This window comes from Mesocricetus auratus, unplaced genomic scaffold, assembly GCF_017639785.1.
Source record: "Mesocricetus auratus isolate SY011 unplaced genomic scaffold, BCM_Maur_2.0 Super-Scaffold_100027, whole genome shotgun sequence".
Taxonomy (NCBI): Eukaryota; Metazoa; Chordata; class Mammalia; order Rodentia; family Cricetidae; genus Mesocricetus; species Mesocricetus auratus.
The window spans coordinates 6,860,895-6,887,831 of NW_024429208.1; the positions used below are offsets into that span (position 1 = coordinate 6,860,895).

The 26,937-nt window shown below is 44.3% G+C and overlaps 1 protein-coding gene across 1 annotated transcript in view; it reads left to right on the forward strand.

The window, feature by feature from the left end:
* The window catches only part of Dnah8 (dynein axonemal heavy chain 8), a 225,385-nt gene that overhangs the window by 39,932 nt on the left and 158,516 nt on the right, over window positions 1-26,937 (forward strand). Inside the window, exons 15-26 of the mRNA XM_040732039.1 lie at window positions 1,698-1,797; window positions 2,798-2,917; window positions 4,666-4,801; window positions 7,966-8,153; window positions 14,556-14,636; window positions 15,092-15,208; window positions 16,473-16,592; window positions 19,154-19,289; window positions 20,811-20,923; window positions 21,959-22,065; window positions 25,368-25,440; window positions 26,666-26,855. Of these exons, the coding sequence (XP_040587973.1) occupies window positions 1,698-1,797; window positions 2,798-2,917; window positions 4,666-4,801; window positions 7,966-8,153; window positions 14,556-14,636; window positions 15,092-15,208; window positions 16,473-16,592; window positions 19,154-19,289; window positions 20,811-20,923; window positions 21,959-22,065; window positions 25,368-25,440; window positions 26,666-26,855 (1,481 nt within the window). The remainder of the gene's footprint in view (window positions 1-1,697; window positions 1,798-2,797; window positions 2,918-4,665; window positions 4,802-7,965; window positions 8,154-14,555; window positions 14,637-15,091; window positions 15,209-16,472; window positions 16,593-19,153; window positions 19,290-20,810; window positions 20,924-21,958; window positions 22,066-25,367; window positions 25,441-26,665; window positions 26,856-26,937) is intronic.

Consider the following 26,937-nt stretch of genomic DNA (forward strand, 5'->3'; position numbering starts at 1 on the left):
CACATCTGTACACATGCACCTGCAGACATACACATATGTACACATGCACCTGCACACATACACATCTGTATACACATGCACCTGCAGACATACACATCTGTACACATGCACCTGCAGACATACACATCTGTACACATGCACCTGCACACATACATATCTTTACACATGCACATTATTTTTAATACCATTTTAGATTTATTTTTTGAGACAGGCTCAACTATAGCCCAGATTGACCTCAAATTTGCTCTGTGGCCAAGGAAGACCTTTAATTTCCTGCTCCTCCTGCCTCCATCTCCCAGATGCTGGGATGACAGGTGTGTACTAGATGCTCTGTGGAATTAAAAAATAATAATGAAGTCTTTCATAAGAAAGTCTCACATGGCTTTCTACCCCCAGCCATGTAATATACTTTATTTTAATTTCGTGGTTATTATTGGAGAGGGAATAACAAATGTTTAATTTTACTTGGGGAAAGAATTTCCAAAGAACATGATTGCATATTGTCATAGTTAACTTTGGACGTCAATTTGAAACAAACCTGGAGTCACCGGGGAAGAGGGAGCCTCCACTGAGGAATTGCCTCTGTCAGATTGACTGTGGCCATGTGTGTGGGCTTTTTTCTTAATTCCTAATTGATGTGGGCAGGCTTTGCCCACTGTGCGTGGCACCATTCCTAGGCAGATGGGTCTGGGCTGTGTCAGAAAGGCAGTTGATGGTGAGCCCGGAAGCAAGCCAGTGACCTGGGAGGTGTAAGCGGAAATAAACCCTTTCCTCCCCAACTTTCTTTGGGTGTTTCCCACAGCAAGAGAAGCAAGCTAGAACAGATATGTTTGATTTATTGGTATATACCAAAAAAGAAAAAAAAATGGCCAACACACTCAAGAAAGTAATGTCCTTCATCTCGGATAGCTGTCTCCAAGCTGGGTATGGCAAGAGCACTTAAAGCCTGCCTCCTTCAGTCCCTGGTATTCTCCCCTATTTCTGCTGGCAGTAGTCTAGACTAGAGAGAGAAGGTGGACTGGAGGCTCTGTGTGTGTGTGTGTGTGTGAGAGAGAGAGAGAGAGAGAGAGACAGAGAGACAGAGAGACAGAGAGACAGAGAGACAGAGACAGAGACAGAGACATATGTACACATAGAGAGACTCACATACCATACACGCACACGCATACAGGCAGACAAGACACATGTCAGGGGCCCCTTTAGGAGTTCTTCCCTGTGAGTTAGAACATCTGGCTTTCTGGTGGCTTTGCCATAGCCCCACATCTCTGTGATGGTGACCGTCTGTTAAGAGATGACCATGAGATTCAAAGCAGACATGAAATTATTTTGACAAGTGGCAACGCAGGTAGCATTTTAATGGTGACCATCCTGCCCTGTTTATCTCCCATTGCCCTTTCTACCTACAATATGCTGTTGGTCCATTCATTCTATTGACAGAACAGCGTCATTTAGTCTCTTGAGTAGATGTGATACTGACTGGCAGGCCATTATTGCAATATCTTGCCTTTCAATGTGGTAACTGCAGGGTCCTGGAAAGCTAAGTGTGCGCCTGCCTTGTTGGTTGTTACATACCTAGGATAGTGGATGAGGTCTGGAATAGACATTTATTAAATGTGTAAACAGATATTTAGCACCCCAGCCATTCTGCAATACGTTCCTCATTTCCCTTTTAATTACCCAATTTCAATTACTTTAAGGTTTCAGAAGCTGAACATCCCCTGCCTTCAACTGGAAATCACTCACACAATTGAGCGGATTCTTCAGTGTTATGTGGCTGAACTTGAAGCTACCAAGAAAGTAAGTACCCTGCATACGCACACAAGAATGTATTAGTACGAAGAGGGAGGATCTGAAAGTCTTCCCCATTGCTATCCAGTGCCAGGGTCTTGAGAGCATTCCTCGTGCAGTGAAGGCTCTTAGAGGCTCCCCTCTAAGTGGGAAGGTCCCAGTTGTTAAGTCCCCAGACTGCCAGACCCACTCCTGTTTGCTGCTAAGACCTGTGCCTTTGTCGCAGTCTTCCATGTTTATATAGCCAAGCCCAGTTAGTATTTTTGCACATAGAAATGCAGGTGCTGGAGTGTACCAGATACAATGTAGCTACGTGTATCCTCTTTGGATATAACAGATAAGGATAGGAAAGAACAAATGCTTCTTAGTTATATCTGCATCGCTGCCATGGAAATTCCCGTGGGGGCAGGGGAAGATGTAAGTTGGGTTGTGTTTCAGCCTGTTATAGTGGAGAGGCTCAGTGTGTGGCAACAGGGGGTTAAACCTGAGGTCATTTACATGGCCGCCCGCAGAGCAGATCAATGGGTATAACTCCCAGGGTTCCACCCCCTTTCAATTTATTCCCACTTCCTAAAGATTCCACAACTTTCCCAAACAGCATGACAGTCTTGGGATGGGCAGACATTCAAAACAAGAGACTAGGGACTGGGCTGATGGCCCTAGGAGTCAAGGGCTTGCTGTACCAGCATTAAGGACCTGAGTTCAGATCCCCAGCACTCAAACAAAAGGTCAGTTGTAGCAGCGTGAGCCTGTCGCCCCCATGCTGCATTGGTGGGGGCAGGCAACTCCTGGGGCTTGCTGGCAGCCAGCCTAGGCCAGTCATCAAGACAGGATTGTTCCTGGCCCTCAGATTATTGGCTCTGAATCTTATTTGCATATTTATCGACTAACTCTTGTGCACTCAACCCGTGAATCGTGGTGAAACCACCTATTCAAATGTAGCTGTAAATTTCTTTGCATTCTCCACTGCATTGAATTCAAACATTAACGTCATATTTTTTAATTACAGCTCTATCATTCTCAGAAAGATGACCCCCCTCTCGCTCGCAACATGCCCCCCATAGCAGGAAAAATTCTCTGGGTGAGGCAGCTCTACCGGCGGATAAATGAGCCCATCAACTATTTCTTTGTAAGCCGATCATACAGTTTATATGTGAATCATGGTAGTGTGGAAATGAAATTACATTACAAATGCATCCTGTCCTAAAATATTGATGCCAACGAAGTAGTCAGCACCAATGCTTATATGGAGGAAAAAAATTAGCTTATAAACATGCCAGAGTGGGACAAAGTCAATCTTTTCATGTTCAGTGGACCAACCAGTTCAATTATAGCTGGCAAATCTTATGTCTTTTAATAACAGAAGACACTCTATAAAGGCTCTTAAAAATAATTGTTTTTAAAAATGCAGAGTGTAAGCTGTGTCCTGACTCTTATTTGCATGTGTGGATAGATAGGTGCTGATGTATATTTAATGAAAGCCAAGATGGGATGTGGAGCGCATTCCTTTTTGAAGAACGGAGCCCCAGGCAGGGCATAGCAGTATTTGCAAAATGAGATGATTTGATCTCTGAAGATCAGGGTCTTTGTAGATCCTGCTAGCACCCTCGAAATGTCATTTGGTCTTTACTTTGTTTTTGTATTGTTTTTAATTGGTTTAAGAGTCAGAGTGCCAGAATAGAGTCTGGTTTGTTCGGTACTGTATTTTGTGTCCAAACAGAGAACCATAGGACCGCAGCCTTCGAGTAGTTTTGTTACCGGGGCAGCACTAAGTGTGAAGTTTCTGCTGTCGCCTGCTTTGCTATTCTGCATACTTGCAAACATTTAAACTGGGGGGTGGAGAGATGGCTTAACAGCCAGGAGAGCATACTGCTTTTGCAAAAGACTCAAGTTGGGTTCCCAGCACTCATGCTGGGTGGCTCATAATCACCTGTAACTCCAGCTTCAAGGAATCTGCTGCCCTCTTCTGGTCTCTGTATGCACCTGCACTCATGTGCACATGTCCCTACACATACACATAATAAATAGTAAAAAAAAAATCTTAAAAGACATTTAAAGCTGGGTGGTGGTGACACACGCCTTTAATCCCAGCACTGGGGAGGCAGAGGCAGGTGGATCTATCTCTGTGAGTTGGAGGCCAGCTTGGTCTACAGAGCAAGTTCCAGGACAAGCTCCAAAGCCACATAGAGAAACCCTGTCTTGAAAAAGCAAAATGAAACAAAACAAAAAGGACATTTAAACCCTAACTTTAGACAAGATGCTAAATTGCTATAGTAGCAGGGTGTAGTATGACGTTTGTGAGTTCTTTCAGTGTTAACAAAAGGGAACACTTCTGGAGCTCGCCCCCTTTCTCCAGTACCACTCCGCCCCCATGTATAATTAAGGGCTTTTCCCTCATACCTGTTGTACCTTATCCAGGGAAATGGGGAAGGAGGAGACACCGGAAATGGAGAGCTCTGCTGCCTGTGGCTGGTTGTGGGTTAACAGGATTCTTTTCCAATCCTGTCTTCCCTCTACAGTGTGATATGCCTCTACTTCTGTCTCCAGCTTCCATGGCCTTCCCTATCACTGTTTCACTCCACGGCAGAATCTAAAAGGCTGCTATGACTATTTGATTATCAGTATAGTAGTTTGTGGAACAAAGTCTGCAATTTCTTTCTTTTTAATTTTATTTTATGTACATTGGTGTTTTGCCTGCCTTTATATCTGTGTAAGGGTATTGCATTCCCTGATACAGGCATTACAGACAATTGTTAGCTGCCATGTGGGTGCTGGGAATCAAATTGGGGTCCTCTGGAAGAGCAGCCAGTGCTCTTAACCACTGACAAAGTCTGCAATTTCTGAAATTATAGCTTTCTCTCCCCCACCCAACTCTAGAAAAACTCAGATATTTTGTCAAGCGCAGAAGGTAAAGCTGTTATCCGCCAGTATAACAAGATCTCGTACGTGCTGGTGGAATTCGAGGTGGTCTACCATATGGCCTGGGTCAAAGAGATTTCACAGCTACAGTATGGTGCGTATAAGACAAGTGGGCTAGATTTCAGATGAGTTCATGGCTCTATTGACGTTTGGCATTCCCTTTAAAAACAGTTAGGCTCGTTAATGTTTAGATTTAGGACTGGAAACAGGGCTCAGTTGGTAACAGTTTAGTCTTCAGAACTCTTGTGAAAAAGCCAGGCATGGGTGGTGGCACACACTTGTAACTCCAGCCGTGGGGAGGTGAGATCAGGTAGACCCCTGGGACTCCCTGCAGGGAGTATAGTCTAAGTGGTGTGTTCCAGAGTAGTGAATGACTCTGGCTCAATAGGTAGAGACCAGGCAGTCTTGATGGATGAAGTTTGTATCCAGTTTTCTGGAATGTTCTTTGCTCTCAAGGATGTCATTTGACACTAGAAGCTAACAAAGACTCATTGCAATGGGTTAATATTAGCCTGGGAGAAGTGCTCCCAACCAAACCAACAGTTTAAAGTTGGGGTTTTCCATGCCAGCCCACGCCACGGGAAAGGAATGGCTCTCGGTGGTTTCCTGTTGTATGGGTTGGCCGTACTTGCTGGTGGTTGGGGTGGTGACGGGGTGGTGACTGGGCCTCCCTTTGATGGATGCTGCACAGAGCGTCTCCGGTGGAACATCCACCAGGCCTCAGGTGGTCACCCTGGCCTGGAGCGGCTCCTGCTGACTGCCCTTCCACATCTGTCTGTTTATGCTGTTGATCCTTTTGTTCTGTCATGCAAATTCAGTAGTCTCATGGTAGACAGATTTTCTTAAGTGGGTATTTAGAATTATTCTGGGATTTATCTGAATGGATGTGTGATTTCTCACCCAATTCTGAGAGGATTCCAAATATGTTGGATAAAGTTCTTACCCGAGAGCCTCAGGAAAACTGGCACCACTGAGAACCTTGCTAAGGGCTGGCGTGATGGCTCAGTTAGTGTAAAGGAGCTTGTTGCACAAGCCTGGAGACCTTGGTTCAATCCCTGGCACTCACATAAACGGAGAAGGAGGAAACTAACTCCACAGATTGTCCTCTGGGTGTGCTGTGGCACATCCTTCCAGTAATGGATTTAAGAATAAATAAATTAAAATCGTCTTTTAAAGTGAACTTCTCGAAGACGAATTTTATCTAGTGAGTCAAAGGCAGCCAGCTTCAGAGGGATTTAGGGTATGCTTTATTTTCCTACAAATTTGATGGTGTGACATCCCCTTGAGTCACACGGGACTCAGAAGAGTCTGTGATTATAATGAAATTCTTATGTTAATAAAGTTTGTTGAAATAAGATGTAATTTGAGTGAATGCATATATGCCTGTAGAAGTAATTATTTTTTTATTATTATGTCTCCAGAAGTAATTCATGTTATATTAACGAATAACCTCATGGGCTGGAGAGATGGCCCAGTGGTTAAGAGCACTGGTTCCTCTTACAGAGGACCCCAGTTCAGATCCCAGCACCCATAGCCCTCAGCTATCTCTAACTCCAGTTCCAACATCCAGCGTCCTCTTAAGATATTCATGAGTACTGCATACATGTACTGTACAGACAAACATGCAGGCAAAACACCCACACACATAATATAAAAAGAAATAAATAATCTCAGACTCCAACAAGAATCATTTGAGATTGTGCATTTCAATTCATAATAAAAGCATCTATTTACATTTTTGCATCTTAGAACTTTTATTATTAATTTGTGTGTGTGTGTGTTTCTGTGTTCACACATGACATAGCATGCCTGTAAAAGTGGGGACAACCTTTGGACAACTTTACTTCTACCATGTGGGTCTCAGGAATTAAACTTAGGGTTCTAGGCTTGCTTAGGTCCAAAAAGGCTATTTTAAAATGCTTATTTGTAGCCAGGCATTGGTGGTGCATGCCTTTAATCCAAGCACTCAGAAGGCAGAAGCAGGGGGATCTCTGTGAGTTCGAGGCCAGCCTGGTCTACAAAGTGAGTTCCAGGACAGCCAGGGCTATAGAGTGAGTGCCAAGATAGGCTCCAAAGCTACAAAGAGAAACCCAGTCTCGAACAAACAAACAAACAAACAAAAAGTGTTTATTTGTATGAATGAGACTCGTGTGATATGTAGTGTGGAAAAAAAAAACGAACACCTCTGTATTCCAAGAGGTCAGGACTCAGTGTTATTTGCTAAGTATTTCTAGCTGGAGGCAGTGGTTCACACCTGTGATCTCAGCATTAGGGAGGTTGGGGCGGGAGTCAGAAGTTTGGAATCATCCTGTGCTATAGAATGCATTCAAGGCCAGCTTGGCTACAGGAAATTATGTATCAAAAAAGAAATTCTAGGTGATAGTCAGTTAAGTGATCCAGATGTCTGGATGAAGTTTTAATTCAGGTAAATCTTCCCTCAAAGAAGCCAGACTGGGTCCAGGAAGAAGAGTTTGAAATCTAGGCAGTGTGTCATCTTCGTCATTCTGATCCTTCCCCAAGGGCCATCTGGTTAGCTTTAACTGCCAACCCAACACAGCCTAGAGGTATCTAAGTGGACTGTCTGAGAGGGATCGACTAAATCAGATTGGTCACAGGTCTGTGGGGAGTTGCCTTCATGGCTAAGCCCACTGTGGGCGGTACCCTCCCTAGGCAGGTGGTCTTGAACTGTGTAACAAACCTAGCTGAGTATGAGCAGGCCTGAGTGTCAGCTGGCAAGCAGAATCCTCCCTTGTTCCTTCTGTACATTTTGACTCTGAAGGGAGTTCCTGGGCGGGAGCTAATGCTGTGTGGGATAGCAATTAGGCCTGCCTTCAGGTCTTTGAGTTCCCTCAGAGATGGATTGTGACATGGAGTTGAAAGGCAAATGAATCCTTTCTTCCTCAAAGCTATTTTCATTCAGTGTATTTTTATCACAGGGAAAGAAAGGGAACTAGAGCTAGGGTTAAGTTACAATCCATAAAAATAAGCCACGGATAGACCTCTATAACCCACCGGAGGAAGTATAGCGGTTCATGGTGTAAAACCTGTCCCTCAGCCATCAAGTGTTCTCCCACTGGATCCGAGTTGATGGCTTTATAGATACAGTGTCTTCGTTTCTCTGAGTCTTGATGGCTGACTGTGTGTGAGAGTGCTATGCCTTAGTGCTTGCTGTAGGATCCAGGACTTTTGCTGTGCCTTTAAGTGGGGAAGTAGAAGGGGAATGAAGGAAAACCGATGCCCATACTGGTTCATTTGCAGCTTTGCAAGCCACGCTGTTTGTGCGGCATCCGGAAACGGGAAAGTTGCTGGTTAATTTTGATCCTAAAATTTTGGAGGTTGTGCGGGAGACGAAGTGCATGATAAAGATGAAGCTGGATGTTCCGGAACAAGCGAAGAGGTTGCTGAAACTGGAGAGCAAATTGAAGGCAAACAAACTGTATCTGCAGGTGAGACCAACAGCTTCTTCTGATGACTGTGTTTTCCTGTGTTTTCCTCTCTCTCTCTCTCTCTCTCTCTCTCTCTCTCTCTCTCTCTGTGTGTGTGTGTGTGTGTGTGTGTGTGTGTGTGTGTGCATGGACATGTGGGGACAGGTGTGGAGGCCAGGGATTGACACCCAGTGTCCTCCTTTGCTTTCCACCTTACCTTTGAACTTAGCACTCACTGACTGGCTAGATTGGTTGGCCTGTGAACTCTGGGGATTCACCTGTCTCTGCTCTCCCCAGGGGAACAAGGCCACACCACCTTTTTTTTGGTGGGGGGGGGAGGTTCATCCTGAGAATCAAAACAACTCAGGTCCACATGCTTGTGTGACAAACACTTTCTGTCCAGCCCTCTTCTGATTACTTTTGAAGGAGTTTTTTTTTTTTTTGGTGCAAGAAATGTATCTCATCAGGCTGTTATTTTCACTTCAAAAAGACTTACTGAGCCAGGTGGCGGTGCCTCATACCTGCCTTTAATCCCAGCACTAGGAAGGCAGAGGCAGGCAGATCACTGTTAAATTCAAGGCCAGCCTGGTCTGGAACAAACTGAGTTCCAGAACAGCCAGACCTACACAATCTGAGACCCTGTCTCAAAAAAGCCAAAACTAAATAAACAAACAAAAATATTTATTTAGTGTGTGTGTGTGTGTGTGTGTGTGTGTCTGTCTGTGCTCACATGTATGCATGCACAAAGGTACCCACAGAGGCCAGGAGGAGGTGTTACATTTGTGAGTCATTTGTGAGGGGTATTGGATCAGGACGTGTGTCCTCTGCATACTAATAAAATATGAATTATGAGAGAAGGGTGGCCTTCCATAACACAAATGGAAAGGATCCTCCATCATTTTAGGATAAAATGAAGCATTCCAATTTAAGTTCACTTAGGAGTAATGTAAAATTCAAAAATATGAGCCAGGTGGAGCAGCGCATGCCTTTAATCCCAGCATTTGGGGGACAGAGGCAGGAGAATCTCTTTGAGTTTGAAGCCAGCCTGGTATACAGAATGAGTTCATGACAGCAAGAGCAAATAGTAAGAAACTATCTCAAAAAACAAACAGAAAACAAAAACAAGGTAACATTTAAAAGTAGCATGAAAGAAGGTTAGTTAAGTATATCCAAGAAGCTGGCAGTGGTTCTCAACCTATGGGTCATGACCCCTTTGGGGGTTGCATATCAGATATCATGCATATCAGATGTTTACATTAAAATTTGTAACAGTAGCAAAGTTACAGTTATGAAGTAGCAACAAAAATAATTTTATGGTTGGGGTCACCATGACATGAGGAATTGTGTATTAAAGGGTTGAAGCATTAGGAAGGTTGAGAACTACAGGGGGGGGGGGGGGGAAGCTGCCCAGGTGTTAAGAGTGCTTCCTGCTCTTGCAAAGGACACCATCAGGTGGCTCAAAACTGCCTGCATCTCCAGCTCCAGGTCACTAGATGCCCCCTGCTGGTGTCCACAGGCACCTGCACTTGTGTGCACATGCACAGGCACAGACACATCCATACACCTACCTAAAAATAAATAGGTGAATAAAAAGTCTATTAAAATGTAGTACGTGGTTTCAAAGTGAAACCAAAGTGAAATGGAGTAGGTAACATCAGATTTCTTTAAAAAAAAAAAAAACGGTTAAAGCAGCAAGCTAGGAAGTCTGTGGGCACATATTTTGGGAGGCAGGAAGATATATAAATGTAAAGATAATACTTTCCAGCAGCATTAGTCATAGCAAAAGACTAGGATACAAATCCAAGAATAAAGAACCTGATTAAATATGGATTATAAGATGAATACATAGAAATGAATGGAACTGCTGATGATTCAATGAGGAGAAAGATTCTATTTGCTTGGGCACGGAGAGGATTAACTCCCTTTCATTGGTAACATAGGAAGTCAATATAGGACTCTACCTGGATCTCGCTGGGAAGATGACAGCCAGTCTGCTCTTTTCAATGCGTCATTACATCAAAATCTCTTGCTTTAATTAGAGTCCATGTTTGGGCATAAGGGCAAGTTGGTTGGTTGGGTCTTTTGGAAGGAAATGAAAAGTGTGTCAGAGAATATTTCAAACTTTTATTCTGCTATGAATTATAGCAAATTAAAAGTTGGTTATGATATGCATCTTTAAGAGGGACAGCAAATAAGGGTAAGTGTTGGGGGAGTGGATATGATCAAAATACATTGTATGTGTCTATGGGGTTCTCAAAGAATTGGTAAAAATGCTGTGTTTTAAAAGAAGGCTGGAGAGATGGCTCAGAGGCTAAGAACACTGCTTGTTCTTGCAGAGGACGTGGGTTCAGATCCCAGCACCCACATGGTGGCTCTCTGTCACTTGTAACTTCAGTTCTTGGGGATCCAAAACCCTCCTCTGGACTGCTCAGGTACCTATATGCCTCGTACATGTGGCGGTGGGAAGGCACACACAGGCACATATAAAATAAAAAGTATTTAAAAAATAGAGGAACAGCAAGGTAAAAGTTTTCCTACAGTTCTTTTTTTGTTACCATTATTTTTTGTTGGTGTTTTGTTTTGAGGCAGAGTCTCAAAGCTCAGCTGACCTCAGACTTACTATGTAGTTGAGAATAACCTTGAATTCCTGACCTCTCCACTCCTGTCTCTCAAGTGATGAAATTAGGGCCTTATCCGCCTAGCCAAACAGTTTTGTTTTCAAGTAACAACACTGTTGAAGTATGATTCCTATATCATATAGTTAGTTCATTTAAAATATACAGTCAAATGGTTTTAGTGTCTCCACAGAGCTACACAACAATTATCACAGTCAGTTCTAAGATGCTTTTGCCATCCCCAAAAGAGAGTCCCCATGCCCAATAGCATTCATTCCCCCACTTTCCCTCCAGTCTCCCTCCTACCCTGCAGCTAGAAGCTACCATTGGCATTGTCTCTGTGGACCTGCCTGCATTTCTTGTAAATGGAATCGTAGAACTCATGGTCTTGTGCATGTAGCTTCCTTCATTAAACAGGGCTTCACATTCATTCCTTTGCAGGACTCTACTGCACTTGGCTTGTCTGCTTGTCACTTGGTGCTGTGTGACACTATTCCTGGGACCATGTGAACAAATGCTTATGTACCAACCAACCACAGACTAAAATAAGGGTATCACCAAACTCTAACTTGAACCGACAAGCTTTCCTGGGAATCCTTACAGGAATATGGGTTAGTAAAAAAGAATGGCTCAAGTATAGCTGCGTCACCAAAGCCCACTCCAGCATGGGTGACAGATGGCAAAAGCTGGCCCTGATGCAACTGTCCACCCCACAGGCAGGTCAGCAGGCTGTAGAGTGTAGAGTTTTTCTGAGCAGCTCTGTTGGTCCCAGTCTCTTCCAGGCAGCTTGTCTGGTCTGTATTTTTTAGATAGTTGAACTACTCTCTGGTCCTTCCAGATGGTTGGGCTGGTTTGAGAGGCTTCTGGGCAGTTTGACGTGTCTCTGACTCTTTCCGGTGACTCATCTTATCGGGGAGTACCTCTCAGCAGTCCTTCTAGTTTACATATGCTCAGAGAGGGAGGGACCTAGTGAATCTGGCAGTTTCAGGGACTTCCTGAAGCCTTTTGCGTTGTTTACTTCCTGTGTGGAACAAGCTTCCCTGCAGGTTGGGATGTTTCACCTCCTTTCTGACCACCTGGTCTTTTTAAAAAATAATTTATTTTTATTATAAATGTATTTTTACACAGACATATCTACCACTGCACATATTTTGATGTATGCACATTCTACTCCCTGGTTTTAGCCTGGAAGTTCCTTTCCTGAGCTGGAGAAGGATGCTATGTGTGAGGACTGTTCTGTCTATGACCCTGTTTCCAACCTGATACTGTACCTATAATAGATAAAGGTGACCCCCAAAATAATTTCAGTGAGTATACAACAAGTCATCAGGGAAATTTACAAAGGTGGCCACCTGGTCTTAACACCATTCCCTCCAGATGAAAGGATTTAGTCTTGGAGAAAATGGCTCCTCGATGGATGAGCATTTGGTCTGTTTCTGTTTTGTGGCTCTTCTCCATAAATGTGGCTGCGAATATTCACATGCAAGTTTTTCATAGAGGAATGTCTTTACTCTCTTGGGCTTCTGTCTACATGAGTGAAGTCACCAGGCTTCATTAACTTACTAAGCCCACTTGAAACCTTTTTTAAAGAACTAGGCTGAAGCCGGGCGGTGGTGGCGCACGCCTTTAATCCCAGCACTCGGGAGGCAGAGGCAGGCGGATCTCTGTGAGTTCGAGGCTGGGTTGGACCGACAGCCTCCAAAACAATACAGAGAAACCCTGTCTCGAAAAACCAAAAAAAAAAAAAAAAAAAAAAAAGAACTAGGCTGTTCTCAGAAGTGACAACGTGACACCATACTTTATTTCCCTTCCTGGGAGCAAGGGTGCGTATGGGCTTGTTACATCCTTGTTAGTGTCTGCCCTTTGCATTTGTAGCATCCTGGTTCGGTATTTCCATACGATTTGGATTCTTTTTTCCCTGGTGACTAGTGATGCTCTGCATCTTTTCATGAGCTTATTGGCTGCTTGTAGGTAGAGAGGGTTTTTTTTTTTTTGAGACAGGGTTTCTCTGTATTGTTTTGGAGGTTGTCCTAGAACTCGTTGTATAGATCAGGCTGGCCTTGAACTCACAGAGATCCACCAAAGGCATGTGCCACCAACTCCTTGTTTAGGTAGAGAGTTTTAGCATAAAGTTTAACTGCCTGTTCAGACTCTCTGCTCATTTTAAAATTGTTTTTTTTGTCTTTTTAATTTTTGAATGATAATAGGTCTTTGTAGACATTATTATGTTATCAGATATTAGATTTGATTTTTTTCTTCAATTCTGTGGGTTGTTTTCCTTTGTTAATGATTCCTTCTTTTTTAGATGAAGTCTCACTATATAGCTCTGGTTTACCTGAAACTCTCTCCGTAAACCAAGCTGGCCTTGAACTCATAGAGTTCTACCTAATTTTGCCACTCAGGTGCTGGGATTAAAGGTATGGGTCACTATGCCTGCCCAGTGATGCACTTTGAAATAAAAGTATTTTGCATTTTGGTGAAGTCCAATACACCTGCTTTTAATTTTGTTTCTTGTGTTTTCGTCGTCCTGTTTGAGAAGTCTTTGCCTAATCCAATGCCACAGAGATTCATGTTTGTTCTTCCAAGAGTTTCTGCTCTTAGCAAAGCAGGATATAATTGTTGAAGAACCCTCCGCCCCAGCTGTGCGTTGGCATCAAGTGCTTCGGGTACCAGGAGGCTGCCACCATTCTTACCTCATTAGCATTTGGGTGACATCATGAAAGTCAAAGCTGCTTGCTGAGTGTCCTGGCTTAGGAAGCCAAGAACTCTGAAACTATCGATTACAACTGAAGTTGCTTGAAGACCAGCTCAGCAACTTCATGTCACATCTCCCACCACACCCTGCAATAAATTGCAAACCTGACCAAACTGGTCATCATGGGTCATCTCTAGAAGAAAAATAAAAGCTCATCCGTTCTGGTTGTGAGGAACAGTTGCATTCATTTAGATTTAAGCTGCAGGGACTGGAGTGATGACTCAGCAGTTAAGAGCACTTGCTGCTCTGGCAGCCGCAATCCCTGTACCCAGTCCCTGGGACCCAGCGCCCTCTACTGGCCTCTCAGGGCACTGCATGCACATGGTTTATAGAATGCAAGCAAAACACCTATATACATAAAGATTACATCTTTAAAAAAGAAAAAATCAATTATGACTTTATAAGTGTTTTTAAGTGAGTGTGTGTGTGTGTTGTGAACATGGGCATTGGAGCCCTTGGACCTGGAGTCACAGGTGTTCGTGAGCCAGCCAACTTGGGCACGGGAATGTGAACTCTGGTCGTTAGCTTGACTGGCAAGCTCTCTTAACTACAAGCCATCTCCTTAGCCCCAGTGGTGAGTATGTTCTAATGGGTCAAAAGATTAGGAGCCATGACTGAGAACATGCCTGTAACCCATCGCATAGAAGGTAGAAGCAGGAAGAGCAGGAGACAAAGGCCAGCCTGGCTACTTGAGACCCTGTCTTAAGGAAACGAATGAATGAAGAGAAAAAAAGATAAAAATGTGTAATAACAGACACGCCATGAAACAATAATTATCCAGTTTCACAAAATGAAGAGAGAAAAGCAGCATATGTGAAAAAAAAATCGAACCTAAGAAGTGACATGAACATGTCTGAATGGGAAGGGAGAGTACTTGTGACTGACAGCTCATGAAAGAGTATCGTCAGCGGTGTAAATTAAAATGAGCGGTTCCCATACTGGCAGACCCGTGTGGAGAAATCAGGTGCAATGAAGCCTTTCTGGTATGAGCCAAAATGTGGTCATTGCTTCAATGTGAATTAAAGTAAGCTCTGCCGTTTTGACTTTGTACAGGGCCTCCTGCAATATTACGACGATTTATGCCAGGAAGTGCCTCCTGTGTTTGTCAATCTCATGACCCCCAAAATGAAAAAGGTTGGTGATGCCGGGGGTTCATATTGACTTCTCTGATTTCAAATTAGATTCCTGTTCTATAGATTATGGATCTCAGAACACATCTATTGCCTAGCCCATCTGTCTTTCTCATTTCAACTTTACAGCTCTCTCTCTCCCCCTCGCTCTCCCTCCCCTCTCCCTCCCTCTCTCCCTCCCTCTCTCCCTCTCCCTTTCTCTCTCCGAATGATTTCTTGCTTAGTTTTGTTACCTTTGGAAAACAAGTAAATGTGAGTTGTGAGTACTCTGTAAAAATTTATGGCTGCTTCCAGGACATCGGAAGATGATTTAAGACAAAAGGAATCTCTATTAGGCGTGATGGTGGGGGAACATAATTAAGGAAATACATCACACATTATTTTCAAGCAACAAAAGAGGCTTTTCTGGAAAGAGACTCCTGTGAGCAGAGGTCAGCGTTACCTTTTGGCTCTTCCCAGGTGGAATCTGTGCTGAGGCAGGGGCTCACAATACTCACATGGTCATCACTGATGCTGGATAGCTTCTTCCATGAGGTGGAGTCCGTTTTGGATATGTTCAACCAGCTTTTAAAGAAGGTAAGAAACAATCATCTCTCAGAGCCACTCACACTCACACCCAAGATACAAGCAGCACTTTTAAACACACCCTCAGCCTACTGAGGGCAAGGGAAACCCAGGGAAAAACTCAGGGCAACCCAGAGGGAAAAGACTCAAAAAGTAAAACAATGTAATTCTTTTATTTATTTAATGGATGTTCTTTTAGTTGTTTTTTTTTTTTTTTGGTTTTTCGAGACAGGGTGGATGTTCTTTTAGTTAAAAAAAAACCCCATGCCCTTTTCCAGGATGTATTGCATTTTTAATTATGTGTATGTGTTTCCGTATGAGAATCTACATGCAAATGCCCACAGAGGTCAGAGGTGGCAGGTCTCTGTGCAGCTGGGGTTTGGAGCAGTTGTGAGCTGCTGGACATGGGTCCTGGGAAGCAAATGCGGGTCCTCTGCAGAGTGGGACTCTTAGCCATTGAGCCACCTCTCCAGCCCAATAGGTGGCCCACCTGCAATTCTAGCACTTGGGAGGCAGAGATGGGGGAGCCCTCAGGACAAGCTGACTGACTAGGCTAGCTTATTTGGCACATTCAGAGAGAGACCCTACCCCAGTAATCAAAGTGGAGTACGATGAAGGAAGACATCTTAGGAAGACATCTGACATCAATCTCTGGTACACGCTCATGCACATACACACACACACACACACACACACACACACACACACACGCGCACACACACACACACACACACACGAGAATAGCAGTGTGTCCTGCCTAAATGTTAACATTAACGTGTGCCTGACTTTGGCCAAATGACACAGTAGTCTAATGGCCTGTTGATTTCTCATATGTCTGCTATAGAAAACATGCACATCTCTGTGTGGTGTCATGGTATTACAAACTCAAGCTTTGGGGCCAGTCACACATGGCTAAGATCCTCTTCTTTTTATTAGCTGTGTGTCCTTCCCTTGCTTTCTTTCCTTTTCTGGGCCTTGGTGTCTTGAGCTATACAGCAGGGACATGAACAGCTTGTTTGTGTAAGACGAGGGTCAAAGAAAGCCAATGCCTATTAGTGATGTTCTGGCCTGTGTCACTTTAGACCCATGCCATGGTTTCTTTGCACACATCTCCCTGAACTTTTGTTCACCAAATAATGCTTGACCCAGGTTGCAAATGCTTTAGTCTGCAAGTGGATTTATAACTCCCGTGAGTTTTGGATAACAGTGATAGTGCTAAAGGGAGAGAGAGCCGTTTCTTGCTCTAACTTTTTACATATCCTTTTCTTGTGGGTAGATCAGTGACCTGTGTGAGATGCATATCGACACAGTTCTGAAGGAGATAGCCAAGACGCTGCTGATCTCCTTGTCGGACAGTGGTGCCACCAGGGTAGAAGATATGCTGACCGTCAATGAGGTATGCATGCGCTCATTATAACGCAGCAGGACTGAGTCACTGGCCCAACATTATAACAATAAGGACTGAGTCACTGGCCTAACATTATAACAATAAGAACGGAGTCACTGGCCCAACATTATAACAATAAGGACTGAGTCACTGGCCCAACATTATAACAATAAGGACTGAGTCACTGGCCCAACATTATAACAATAAGGACTGAGTCACTGGCCCAACATTATAACAATAAGGACTGAGTCACTGGCCCAACGTTATAACAATAAGGACTGAGTCACTGGCCTAATGTTATAACAATAAGGACTGAGTCACTGGCCCAATATTATAACAATAAGGACTGAGTCACTGGCCCAACGTTATAACAATAAGGACTGAGTCACTGGCCTAACATTGTAACAATAAGGACTGAGTCACTGGCCTAACATTATAACAATAAGGACTGAGTCACTGGCCTAACATTATAACAGTAAGGACTGAGTCACTGGCCCAATATTATAATAATAAGGACTGAGTCACTGGCCTAACATGTAAATTCAGGACCTAAACGTTGACACCGAAGCCATGTTTTTCTTTTCCTCCTCCTCCTCCTTATTTTTTCTCTTCCCTCCACCCTTCTCCCTCCTCCTCCTAGCTTTTGTGGGAAATACCCTAACATCAAAGATTTATATGGCTCCAACGGCTCAATCCAGGGCCACGGCCTAGGTATGGTTTTACTAATGCCCTTAAACTAACCCTGAAGGCCTTGGGACTCTGTCAGTGTTTCATGGCTCCTCTCCCTCAGTCAGCTGTCTGCCTTCCTTCATTTCTTCCTCCCCTCCCCTCTCCCCACTTCCCCTTCCTTCCAACTGGTTCTTTGTATGTAGCCCTGGCTGGCCTGGAACTTCCTGTTTAGGCCAGGCTAGCCTTGAACTCACAGAGATTTACCTGTCTGTGTCTCTTGACAGCCTGGGGTTAAGGGCCTGGGCCACCATGCTTAGCTGCCATTTTTCTTATGGTTTGATTACACATGTTTTCATGTTAAGTCCCTGAGAAACCTTACTGTGCTCTGTTTCCTAAGTCCATTTGGTCCTAAAGCCAAGCCAGGTTTTTCGAGCTTTTTCTTGGATCACCTCTTTTCCTGCACCCTCTACCTGTTTCTTAGGTCAGGCCTGTCATGTGAGATTCTTAGTCCCAGCTGGTCCTGCCACTGCCCTTCAGCCCTAAATCAACACACAAAGACTTATATGTAGAGTGTAACCTTCCTTGCCAGCTGCCTGGGCTCTGTCACAGTTGCAGTCCCCAAATAACACACAGGACACTATATTAATTATGAAGCTGTTGGCCGTTTGCTTGTTTCTGACTGCCTAGCTCTGACTTTAAGTATTTAACCTGTAATTGTTAATCTAAGTATTTCTCTTACCGGAGAAAAGGGTTCAGACATTTTACTCCTCTGGTGGCTACATGGTTGTCTCCCTGTATCTCTCTTTCCCAGAATCCTCCTTGACTCCTAGTCCCACCTATCTTGCTTCCCTATTGGCCAACAGTGCTTTATTGGCATATACACAGGACTTCCCCATCGCTTATATTTATGAAACTGTTGGTCAACGACTAGGGCTTCCTATTGGCTAACTCTGTCTTAATTATTGACCCATTTCTATTAATCTAAGTATTTCCATGTGGTCTTATCTTACCAGAGAAGGGTCCAGCGAGTCCTACCCTCCCGGTCTCACATGGTGTCTGCCTCTGCCTACATTTCCCAGAATTCTCCTCCACTGGTAGCCCCACCTATTCTTCCTGCCTGGCCACTAGCCACACAGTGTTTTATGTATCAACCAATAAGGGAAACATATACAGAAGGATAACCCCATCACAGGCCTTTAAGCTCGGCTTATCACTGTGGCCTGACTCTTTCCCTGCTGCTGTATCTGGCCGTTGTATCCAGTCATATTGCCACCATATCTGAGTGTGCAGCTTTCCTTCAATGGGCAGTGGCATTCAGTCATTTACAGCAGAAGATCTAACCTCCTTAGCATCCTTCTGTATTGACATTTTGGCCTGTGTTATTTTCCTTTTTTTTTAAATTGATTTGTATTTATACACACATGCCTAAAATGTGCACAGATCTTTTCTTTAACTAAAAATTCTTATGTGTATAGGTGTTTTGTTTGCATGTATGTCTGTACATAACATACATTCCTGGTGCCTGAGGAAGCCAGAAGAGGATGCTGGATTACCCAGGGTTGGAGTGATAGATGATTAAGAGTTGCCATATAGGTGTCAGGAATCGAACTTGGGTCCTCTGCAAGAACATTCAGTGTTCTTGGTCACGGAGCAGCTGCTCCTGTGTTGGTTTTTTTTTTGTTTTTGTTAATGCTTTTATCACAGCAATAAGACATTATCTGTCTATCTCTTCTTGCAGTACTAGCAATAGAGCTATTATACGCCCTACCACTGAGCTGCCTGTCCAGCCCCTCTAGTGACGATCAAGTGGAATTCACCACAGCTGTAGAGATTAGAGTCATAGTCCTTTCGTGGCAATTTTAGGGTGCCTGAACATTAATGGGGATTTGTCTGTTTCACAGACGTACACAAAAGAATGGGCTGATATCTTAAACCACAAGAGCAGGCACGTGGAAGAAGCCGTGAAGGAGCTCATATTAATATTTGAGCAAATCTACGAAGTTAAATACACTGGGAAGCCAGCTAAGCAGGTGCCAGGTAATTCCATGAGGAGAGGTGTGAGCCCCAGCGCTGTGCACAGGTCTCCCCACAGGTACCTCTCCTGCTCGGCAGAGAGCAAGGTCTCAGCTTTCCACAGGAAAGCGCGCCCAGGATATCCCACACTGCTGTTGGCACAAACAGCTTAGACGCCATGAGCTCTTCTTAGTGGCAGTTAAGTAGGGTCCTCAAAATCCTAGTTTTCAGATGTCTGCCTTCAGCCAACTCGACAAGCCAGTCTTCTATAGAAGGTTCTCTCAGTCCTGATATGTGTGTGTCTGTGTGTGTGTGTGTGTGTGTGTGTGTGTGTGTGTGTGTGTTCTAATGTCACTTGGGTCATTTGACTCATCTTGCCTTTTTTTTTTAAACACTGAAGAGCAAAATCTACAATTTTCATGACTCTGAAAATTCTAATTTGGGCAAGACTATGTTTTAGGATATCCCCCTCCTACCCCAGCCCTTTCTGCAGAGTTTGCTATGTGTTCCTGCTTAGAAATGCCTCAGAGGTTTGGGGCAGCCAAGATCACACCATGGTGCGTGATCCGCACTCCCACCCTTGATGAAAGGATGGCTTAAGGAGCTCCGTCTCCTTTTGTTTTTAAAGATTTCTTTTTTTAAAATATTTTTTATTTACAAGCATGTGTCTTTGTGAGTGTAAGCCGTGTATGTGAGGGGGCCCAGAGCTGGAGTTACAGGCAACTGTGAGCCTACCCTGCCCCCTGTCATGGGTGATGGGAGCTGAACTCAGGTCCTCTGGGAGAGCATCACATTCTCCTGAGGGCTGAGCCATCTCTGAGCCCTGAGCTTTCTGTCTTAAACTTCCAATTCTGTCCTGGTGTGCTGGGTATGTCTGATTAGGGATTTCCTCATCTTACCAACTATTTAAAGAGGTTGAAATCATTTTGGATTTTTTGTGTGTGCATGCGTGCGTGTGTGCTTGCGTTTGTGTGTGCATGCGTGCGTGTGTGTATGTGTGTGCGTGTGTGTGTGCGTGTGCGTGTGTGTGTGTGTGTGTGTGTGTCCTGTTCACCAAATGTTTTAGAATTTCTTATTTTGTGGAAAGAACCCATCATCCAAAGCCACAAGCTGCTGAATCTGAACCCCTTTATGAGGGCTGCATGATTTTAAGTTCCCTGCTGGGGAATTCCACACTTCCTGCTTCTGGATTGGTGTTTAAGAACACGGTGGTTTTAGGTTCACTGAGGCTGCTTTTTCATAGGGTAAATTTGCAATGGAAGATTTGTTTAGTTAAAACAAAAATTTTTTTGAGCTTTAAGTAAGAACTGACTGGGTAGAAGTCTGTGGTTGGTGGCTTTACTCTACAATCTTCAGAAGGTTTTGTCCCTGTCATTCAGAGGCCCTGGTTGCACATGCACCCCTACAGGCAAACACCCATAACACATAAAATAAAAATGAAACAAACAAACAAAAAAAGAGCTCCCTAGTAAAGCTTGACCGCATAGCATGAGTATAACCCTAGAAATTCAAGTGTTACATTTTTGTTTTGTCTTCTGTGTCCAGAGCAGAGGAAGCACGTCGTGTTTGGAAGTGAGACGGAAGAGGGCGATAGCCTTGACTATGAGCCTGAGACAAAGGAGGTTGACACCAACGACAAGGAAGATGAATTTAAAAAGGTACTTACTTATCTAAGATTGTAGATAGCACAAGCGGGGCTGCTCTGAGGCGGGCCTGCAACCAGTTGGTGTCCGCCTTACAACAGAATCCAGAAAATACAATGTGCAGTTTTTCACCCCGTAGGATCAGACAAGACCTAGCAACCTTACAGTCTTATTCAGTGCCTGTGTTTTAAAATAGATTTATTATTTGCATGTGTGTTTGTGTGTGCTGACGCAAGACTAAGCCTCGATGGTCCCTCCGATTGAGTGGCCACTGTCACCTCTGCTTCTCAAACCCGCCTCTCTTGCTGTGCCATAGCGGTGTCTGGACAGATTTGACGGCATCCGTGGTGTAGCCAGATGGCCCATTATCCAGGACCACTGTGAAGGGCTTGGCACTACTCTCTGTTTTGGTAACTCTTTGTTCTGCCCCCACTCTTCCACTGGCCTTAAAGGGGGACGGGGTAGTGAGAAGCAGAACCAGGCCCTGTGTGTGGCTCCTGGTAAAAGGGTGGGGGGCGCTCCAGGGCTCTAGGGACTGGGCTAGCCTGAGCCTACAGAAGGGGCCTGGGTTTGACTCCTATCATGACCAACGGAGGAACAATGACAGAAGAAAGCAGAGGCTGGATCTCTCTCATTCTGAGGAGAGAGACTCATAGACCCCCCTCCACCCCTCCCCCACACTGAGCATTGAGAAACCGCACACTCAAGTTTCAGTGTGCGTTATCGAATATTGAGCAAACCTGGATTATACAAACACACTGTCTTTTTTTTAAACCTGGATTATACAAACACACTGGGTTTTTTTTTCAATTGTACCTTTGGGTCTGCCCTCACATGGCCTGCTAGGCTGTTTCTGCAAGCTCTCTTCATACATTAACAAATATTTGTTATGTGTATCTAAAGAAACCCAGGCAAGAAATGTAGGGTTGAATTTATTTGTCCAGCATCACTGAAATTGCATGGTTTATTCTTTCTTACTGCTCACATGTCACTCTGGGGATGTCAGGTGTTCATTTCTGGCATTAAATGTAACATAATTTCTTATTACAGGAATGTAAGGAGGTCTATGTTTTCTTCTCTCATCAATTACTGGACAGTCTACAAAAAGCTACACGCTTATCTTTGGACACAATGAAAAGGAGAATATTTGTTGGAAGGCAAGTTGAAAATGTGCCTGTAATAATGTATTTCAATAGCAGCTCTTATTTTATTATTTGTCTGTTTATTTTTGAGACAGGGTCTTATGTATCCCAAACTAGGTAGCTATACTAGCCTTTTCTAAATGAACAGAACTCATCATATATACACATATATTATTATTAACATACATGTATTATTATCAGTGTCATGGGCAGACAGACAACAACATGAAGGGGGCCCTGAGCAGTTCAGGCTCCAGCATCAGAGACAGCATGGTAGGGGCTCTGAAGAGAAATCAAGACCCATATAGCGGAAGGGTGGAGGGGTGTGGGTGGGTGTGGGCTGGGTGTTTCTTCTTACAGCTCTCTGTGGATGGAGCTGGAGGCAGGAAAGGGGGTGAGGAGCAGGATGTGTGGCTACCCACTGGACCCCTTGGTTTCTGAGACAGGTCGGAGAATGGTGTTTATCTGATGCATTTTGGTTGGGCTGCCGGCTTGTGTTTGGGGAGCTTTTTCTGGTTCTCAGATTGTACCCTTTGTATCTTGGTCCCCTCCTGTTTTATTGGGTCTCAAAGGGAGACTGAGTTAGTGCGCTTTTGTTTGCTTGTTCGAGCCTCACTGAAAGAATGGGGGACTGAGTGGTTAAAAAGCCAGCTCTCTGTGTGCTTTTGGACTTTATCTTTCTTTTGGACCCTGTCTCTCTGCTGGTGCTCACACACAGACGGGTGTTTTTGTCCCAGGCACAGCATTTCTTGCCTTCACAAGGAGAAAGAGAACAGAAAGTCTGCACTTTTTTCAAATAGTCTTGTCTAGGAGAGCAGTGGGTGTCTAGGAGAGCAATAGGCAGAGGCTGCTAGTTAGACTAATTTTCATCTCTGTGTGGGTCCGTGTGTCTGTGTCTATACACTAGTGACATCGTTTAAAAAGCAGTTTCTAGAAGGCTTTGACTGGGATCTCCTATCTGTGGGAAATAAGGTAATAACAAATTGAAGAGACAGTGGAAACAAAACAGTCGTTAATATACGGTTCTGCAGAAAGGGGTGCCGGCATAGAGAAAAGGCGAAAACGGGTCAGTCTGCTGATTTGGTCCAAGACAGTGGCTTTCAAAGCCCCCTCATTGTAAAATTTCCTGTCCTTTCTCCTTAGAGGCCAGGAAGTGTCCCTGTCCCAAATTCACTGCCCTATTGGTTCAGGACATAGAACTTTAGCTTATGAACAGTTTTTGTCTCGGGATTGCCTCTTTACTGACAGTGAATATCCGCAGCTGTCCACTTCTCAGAGTCCCAGAGACAAGCTAGCTTCAGCTGGGGGAGGGGCCTATCGCTTCCCTGCAGCCTGGATGAGCTTTCAGCACACCTCATACTGAAAACGGACCATAATGATTTATTTCTTCCGTGCCTCATCATGTAGGAGCGTCTATTAAAAAGTGCATGACCCTGGGTCTGGTGGCACAAGCTCATAATCCCAGGTAATTAGGAAGTTAAGGCAGGAGAATCACAGGTTCAAAGTCAGCCTGGGCTCCTGCCAGTGAAAGGCAGCCCTGGGCAACTTGGTGAAACCCTGTCTCAAAGCAAAAAGAAAATGAAGACTGAGGATATAGCTCAGTAGTAGAATATTTTCCTACCATAGGCAAAGGCCTCATTTTAACCACAGCAGTATAAAAATGAGTAAATAATAAATAACATGAAGTATGTTTTTTATTGGTGACAGCCTCCATTGTTATAAGCCTGTGAGCATCAATCTAGGGGTCCTCATCAGGTTTGTTTTATCTGCCAATTAAAAAATTAAACGGCAGGAAAGATCTCGAGTGCAGCAGGCACTGCAGACAGTCGCAGATGGAATCAGCAGATGAAGGAAGGGTTATCAATGGTGAGGAGACACGGGCACACACAGCAGACACAGAGAAAAAAGGCCTCTGTGAAGCAGAGGGGACTAAGATGACAAATCCAGTCTCTTCCCGAGAGCTGGGGATTTTAAAGCTTCTGAGGGGTTTCTTCCCTTATTTTATGAAAAGTTTCTGCACCCCGATAAGCCTCTCCACCAATGCAGCAATCCAAAGCAGACCAAATCAAACTGAATTAGAAAAAGCCCAGGTTTAATGGATAAAACACTCCCAGATGATTTTCAAGCTCTCCAGAGAGAGAGGGGGAAAGAGGCACCAGAAAACCACGTGTCTGTTTTCTGGGGGATAGTTTAAATACCCTGTGGGAGTGGTCTTGAGCATCTCTGGGGAGGAACCCTGTTTGGTGGGCTTTTGGGGATGGGGCAGGGCTTGGGGAGAGGGAGAGGGAGAGGGAGAGGGAGAGGGAGGAGAGGGGAATTAAGGTGGAACTTCCCCCAGAACATTCCAGACTCTGGGTATATGGATGCCAGGGGCTGAAGTGGTGCTTCCATCAGAACACTTTAGGGTAGGGCAATTTGAAGACAGATAGGACAGTTGATTGGCCCAGAACTATAAAGTGACATTTCCCGATCCCACCTTGGACTTGTTAGGCCAGTCCCCCAGCAGTGGGCCTGCTGGTGGGAGAAGCCACCTACATACAAGGCTTTTGTTTCAAGCTGCCAGGCTTTTGTCTCAAGTCAAGAGGGTGAGGAGGAGGCTGACCATCTTGGAAAATCACCTTTATTACCTAGCCGTGGCCCCTCTCCCTATCTGTGTGCCTACCAGGGAGTCTGCCTGTCCTAGTCCCTCAAAAGAATGCCATTTGGTGGCATTGTATGACTAGCCATTACCGAGCGGAAGCCAATACTAAAATCCTAGGAGATGTATGCTTGATGAATATTTTACTTCTGAGAGTTTATGGTTCTGTGATAAAGAGCATTCTTTTGGCGTAACTTGGTATTTTAAAATAGTCTTGTAAAAGCACAGTATCTTTTCGTTGATTTTTATCACAGTTTCATACATGTAAACAATGTCCATTGATATATCTACTCCCAAACCCCTCTTCCTACCCTCCTCAGGCACTTCCAACACACCCCCTTCCATCTTCGTGTCCTTTTTTTCTATTGGTCTCCCTGTTGGTGGTATCAGTACTGACTGTGTAATGCTGGCTGATGGTGTTGGCTTGTTCTTATGCAGGCCTGGTGCAGGTAGCTGTAGAGGCAGGGAGTTAATGGGTGCAATAGTCACCTCACATCTGGGACTCGGCATCTTACATGCTTTCTGCTGCCTCTTCTTGATGTTCCCTGAGCTTGGGCTCGGGAGTGGCGGGGGTGGCGTTTGCTTTTCCAGGATTAAAGATGGTCTTTGTTTTTAGGGTGGAAATGTACAGTGTTAGAAACTGAAATTCAGGCTGACATTCATTGTTTGTTCATTCTAGCCAGGGGCGGAAACGGTCAGAGGATATCATTTCCTTTATAAAAACCGAAGTGCATCTTGCAATTCCTAATGTGGTAAGTCTTATTTATGGTGATATTTCAGCAATGTATTTTAAAAGCACAGTATTCGGTGAGTGTTTAGAGCATGGGACTTTGGGTCCCCAGCATTGCAAAAAATAAGTAAATAAATAAAATGAAAAAAAAATTCTGCACGAGAACTGGACTTTCACTTAGAGTAAGACCTTGGTTCTGTGTGTCTTTATTTTATATTACTTTAAAAGTTTTTTATTTCTGTGTGTGTGTGTTTGTTTGTATGTGTGTATGTGCATATATGAGTGCGGTACCCATGGAGGCCAGAAGAGGGTGTCAGAACCTCTGAAACTGGACCTACAGGTGGTTGTGAGCTATCCAGCATGGGTTCTGGAAACTGAGCTTGGGACCTGTGCAAGAGGTACACTTTTTTAAAATCCCTGAGCATGTATTTTTACTTCCCCTAGACTTGAGTAAAAATAAAAGTAAAAATGCCACCATTTGTGTCTGTTATTAGAACCTTTGAGCTGAGGTATAGTTCAGGGATAGAACACATTTGCTCAGTGCATAGAGGGACACTGGGCTTGATCCCTACTAACATATACATGCACACATCCATCCTACTTCTAAAATGGCTCATCGTGTATTCCAAACTGGTGTAGGAGTGAAGGTCTGGTCTGCCATCAATTCACATCGATTCACAAATAGAAATCATCCTACATTTTTATTTAGACATTAAAATAAAGTCACCATAGCAGCCACAATCCCTGTTCCAAACTCAGCATCATGAGGCACCCTTTTGAATATTGTAGCATAGAGTGAAAGGAATCTGCACACTGAACGTCGTGAGGCTCCTACATTTTCCAATAGCAGCCCAGCTGCTTGCTGCTGGCTGGAGCTCTAAGCCACACAGGGTAGTCTAGATGCCATCAGCCTGTGACCCTCCTAAAGCCATACCCCACAGCCTGACCTGCAAAGAACTTTGTAGCTGTTATGACACACTGCAAAAAAGCATAAGGAGTCACAGTGCTGTAGCTTGTTCTGTGGTTTTAGTTCACTGATGTGGATTCCTTGACCTTTTGGCCAGTAGGTAGAACTGGGAAATCCAGGATACAGGATATCTGCAGCACCTCCTGGCACAACCCTCACTTAAAAGCATCCCAACACGGGCTCTGACTGCTCATGGGGAGTTGGGACGACTAGAATCAGGGGTTGGCTGGGGAGCACTTGTGTGCTGGTAGAATCACACACAGGCTGATGTTCCCTACAGGTGATGGTTCCTAGCCTGGATGACATTCAGCAAGCCATCAACCGCATGATCCAGTTTACCCTGGAGGTCAGCAGAGGAGTGGCACACTGGGGACAACAGCAGGTCAGACGAATCAAGTCCGTTCCTAACAGTTCCTCTCGCATCGACCAAAACCACCCAAGCACAGGAAAACTTCTGAAGAAGGAAGAGAGTAAGGAACTTGAAACACCCAGTTAGCTCAAAATGTGTATGCATGTGCCTATGCATGTGAGTGCAGGTGCTTACAGAGGCCA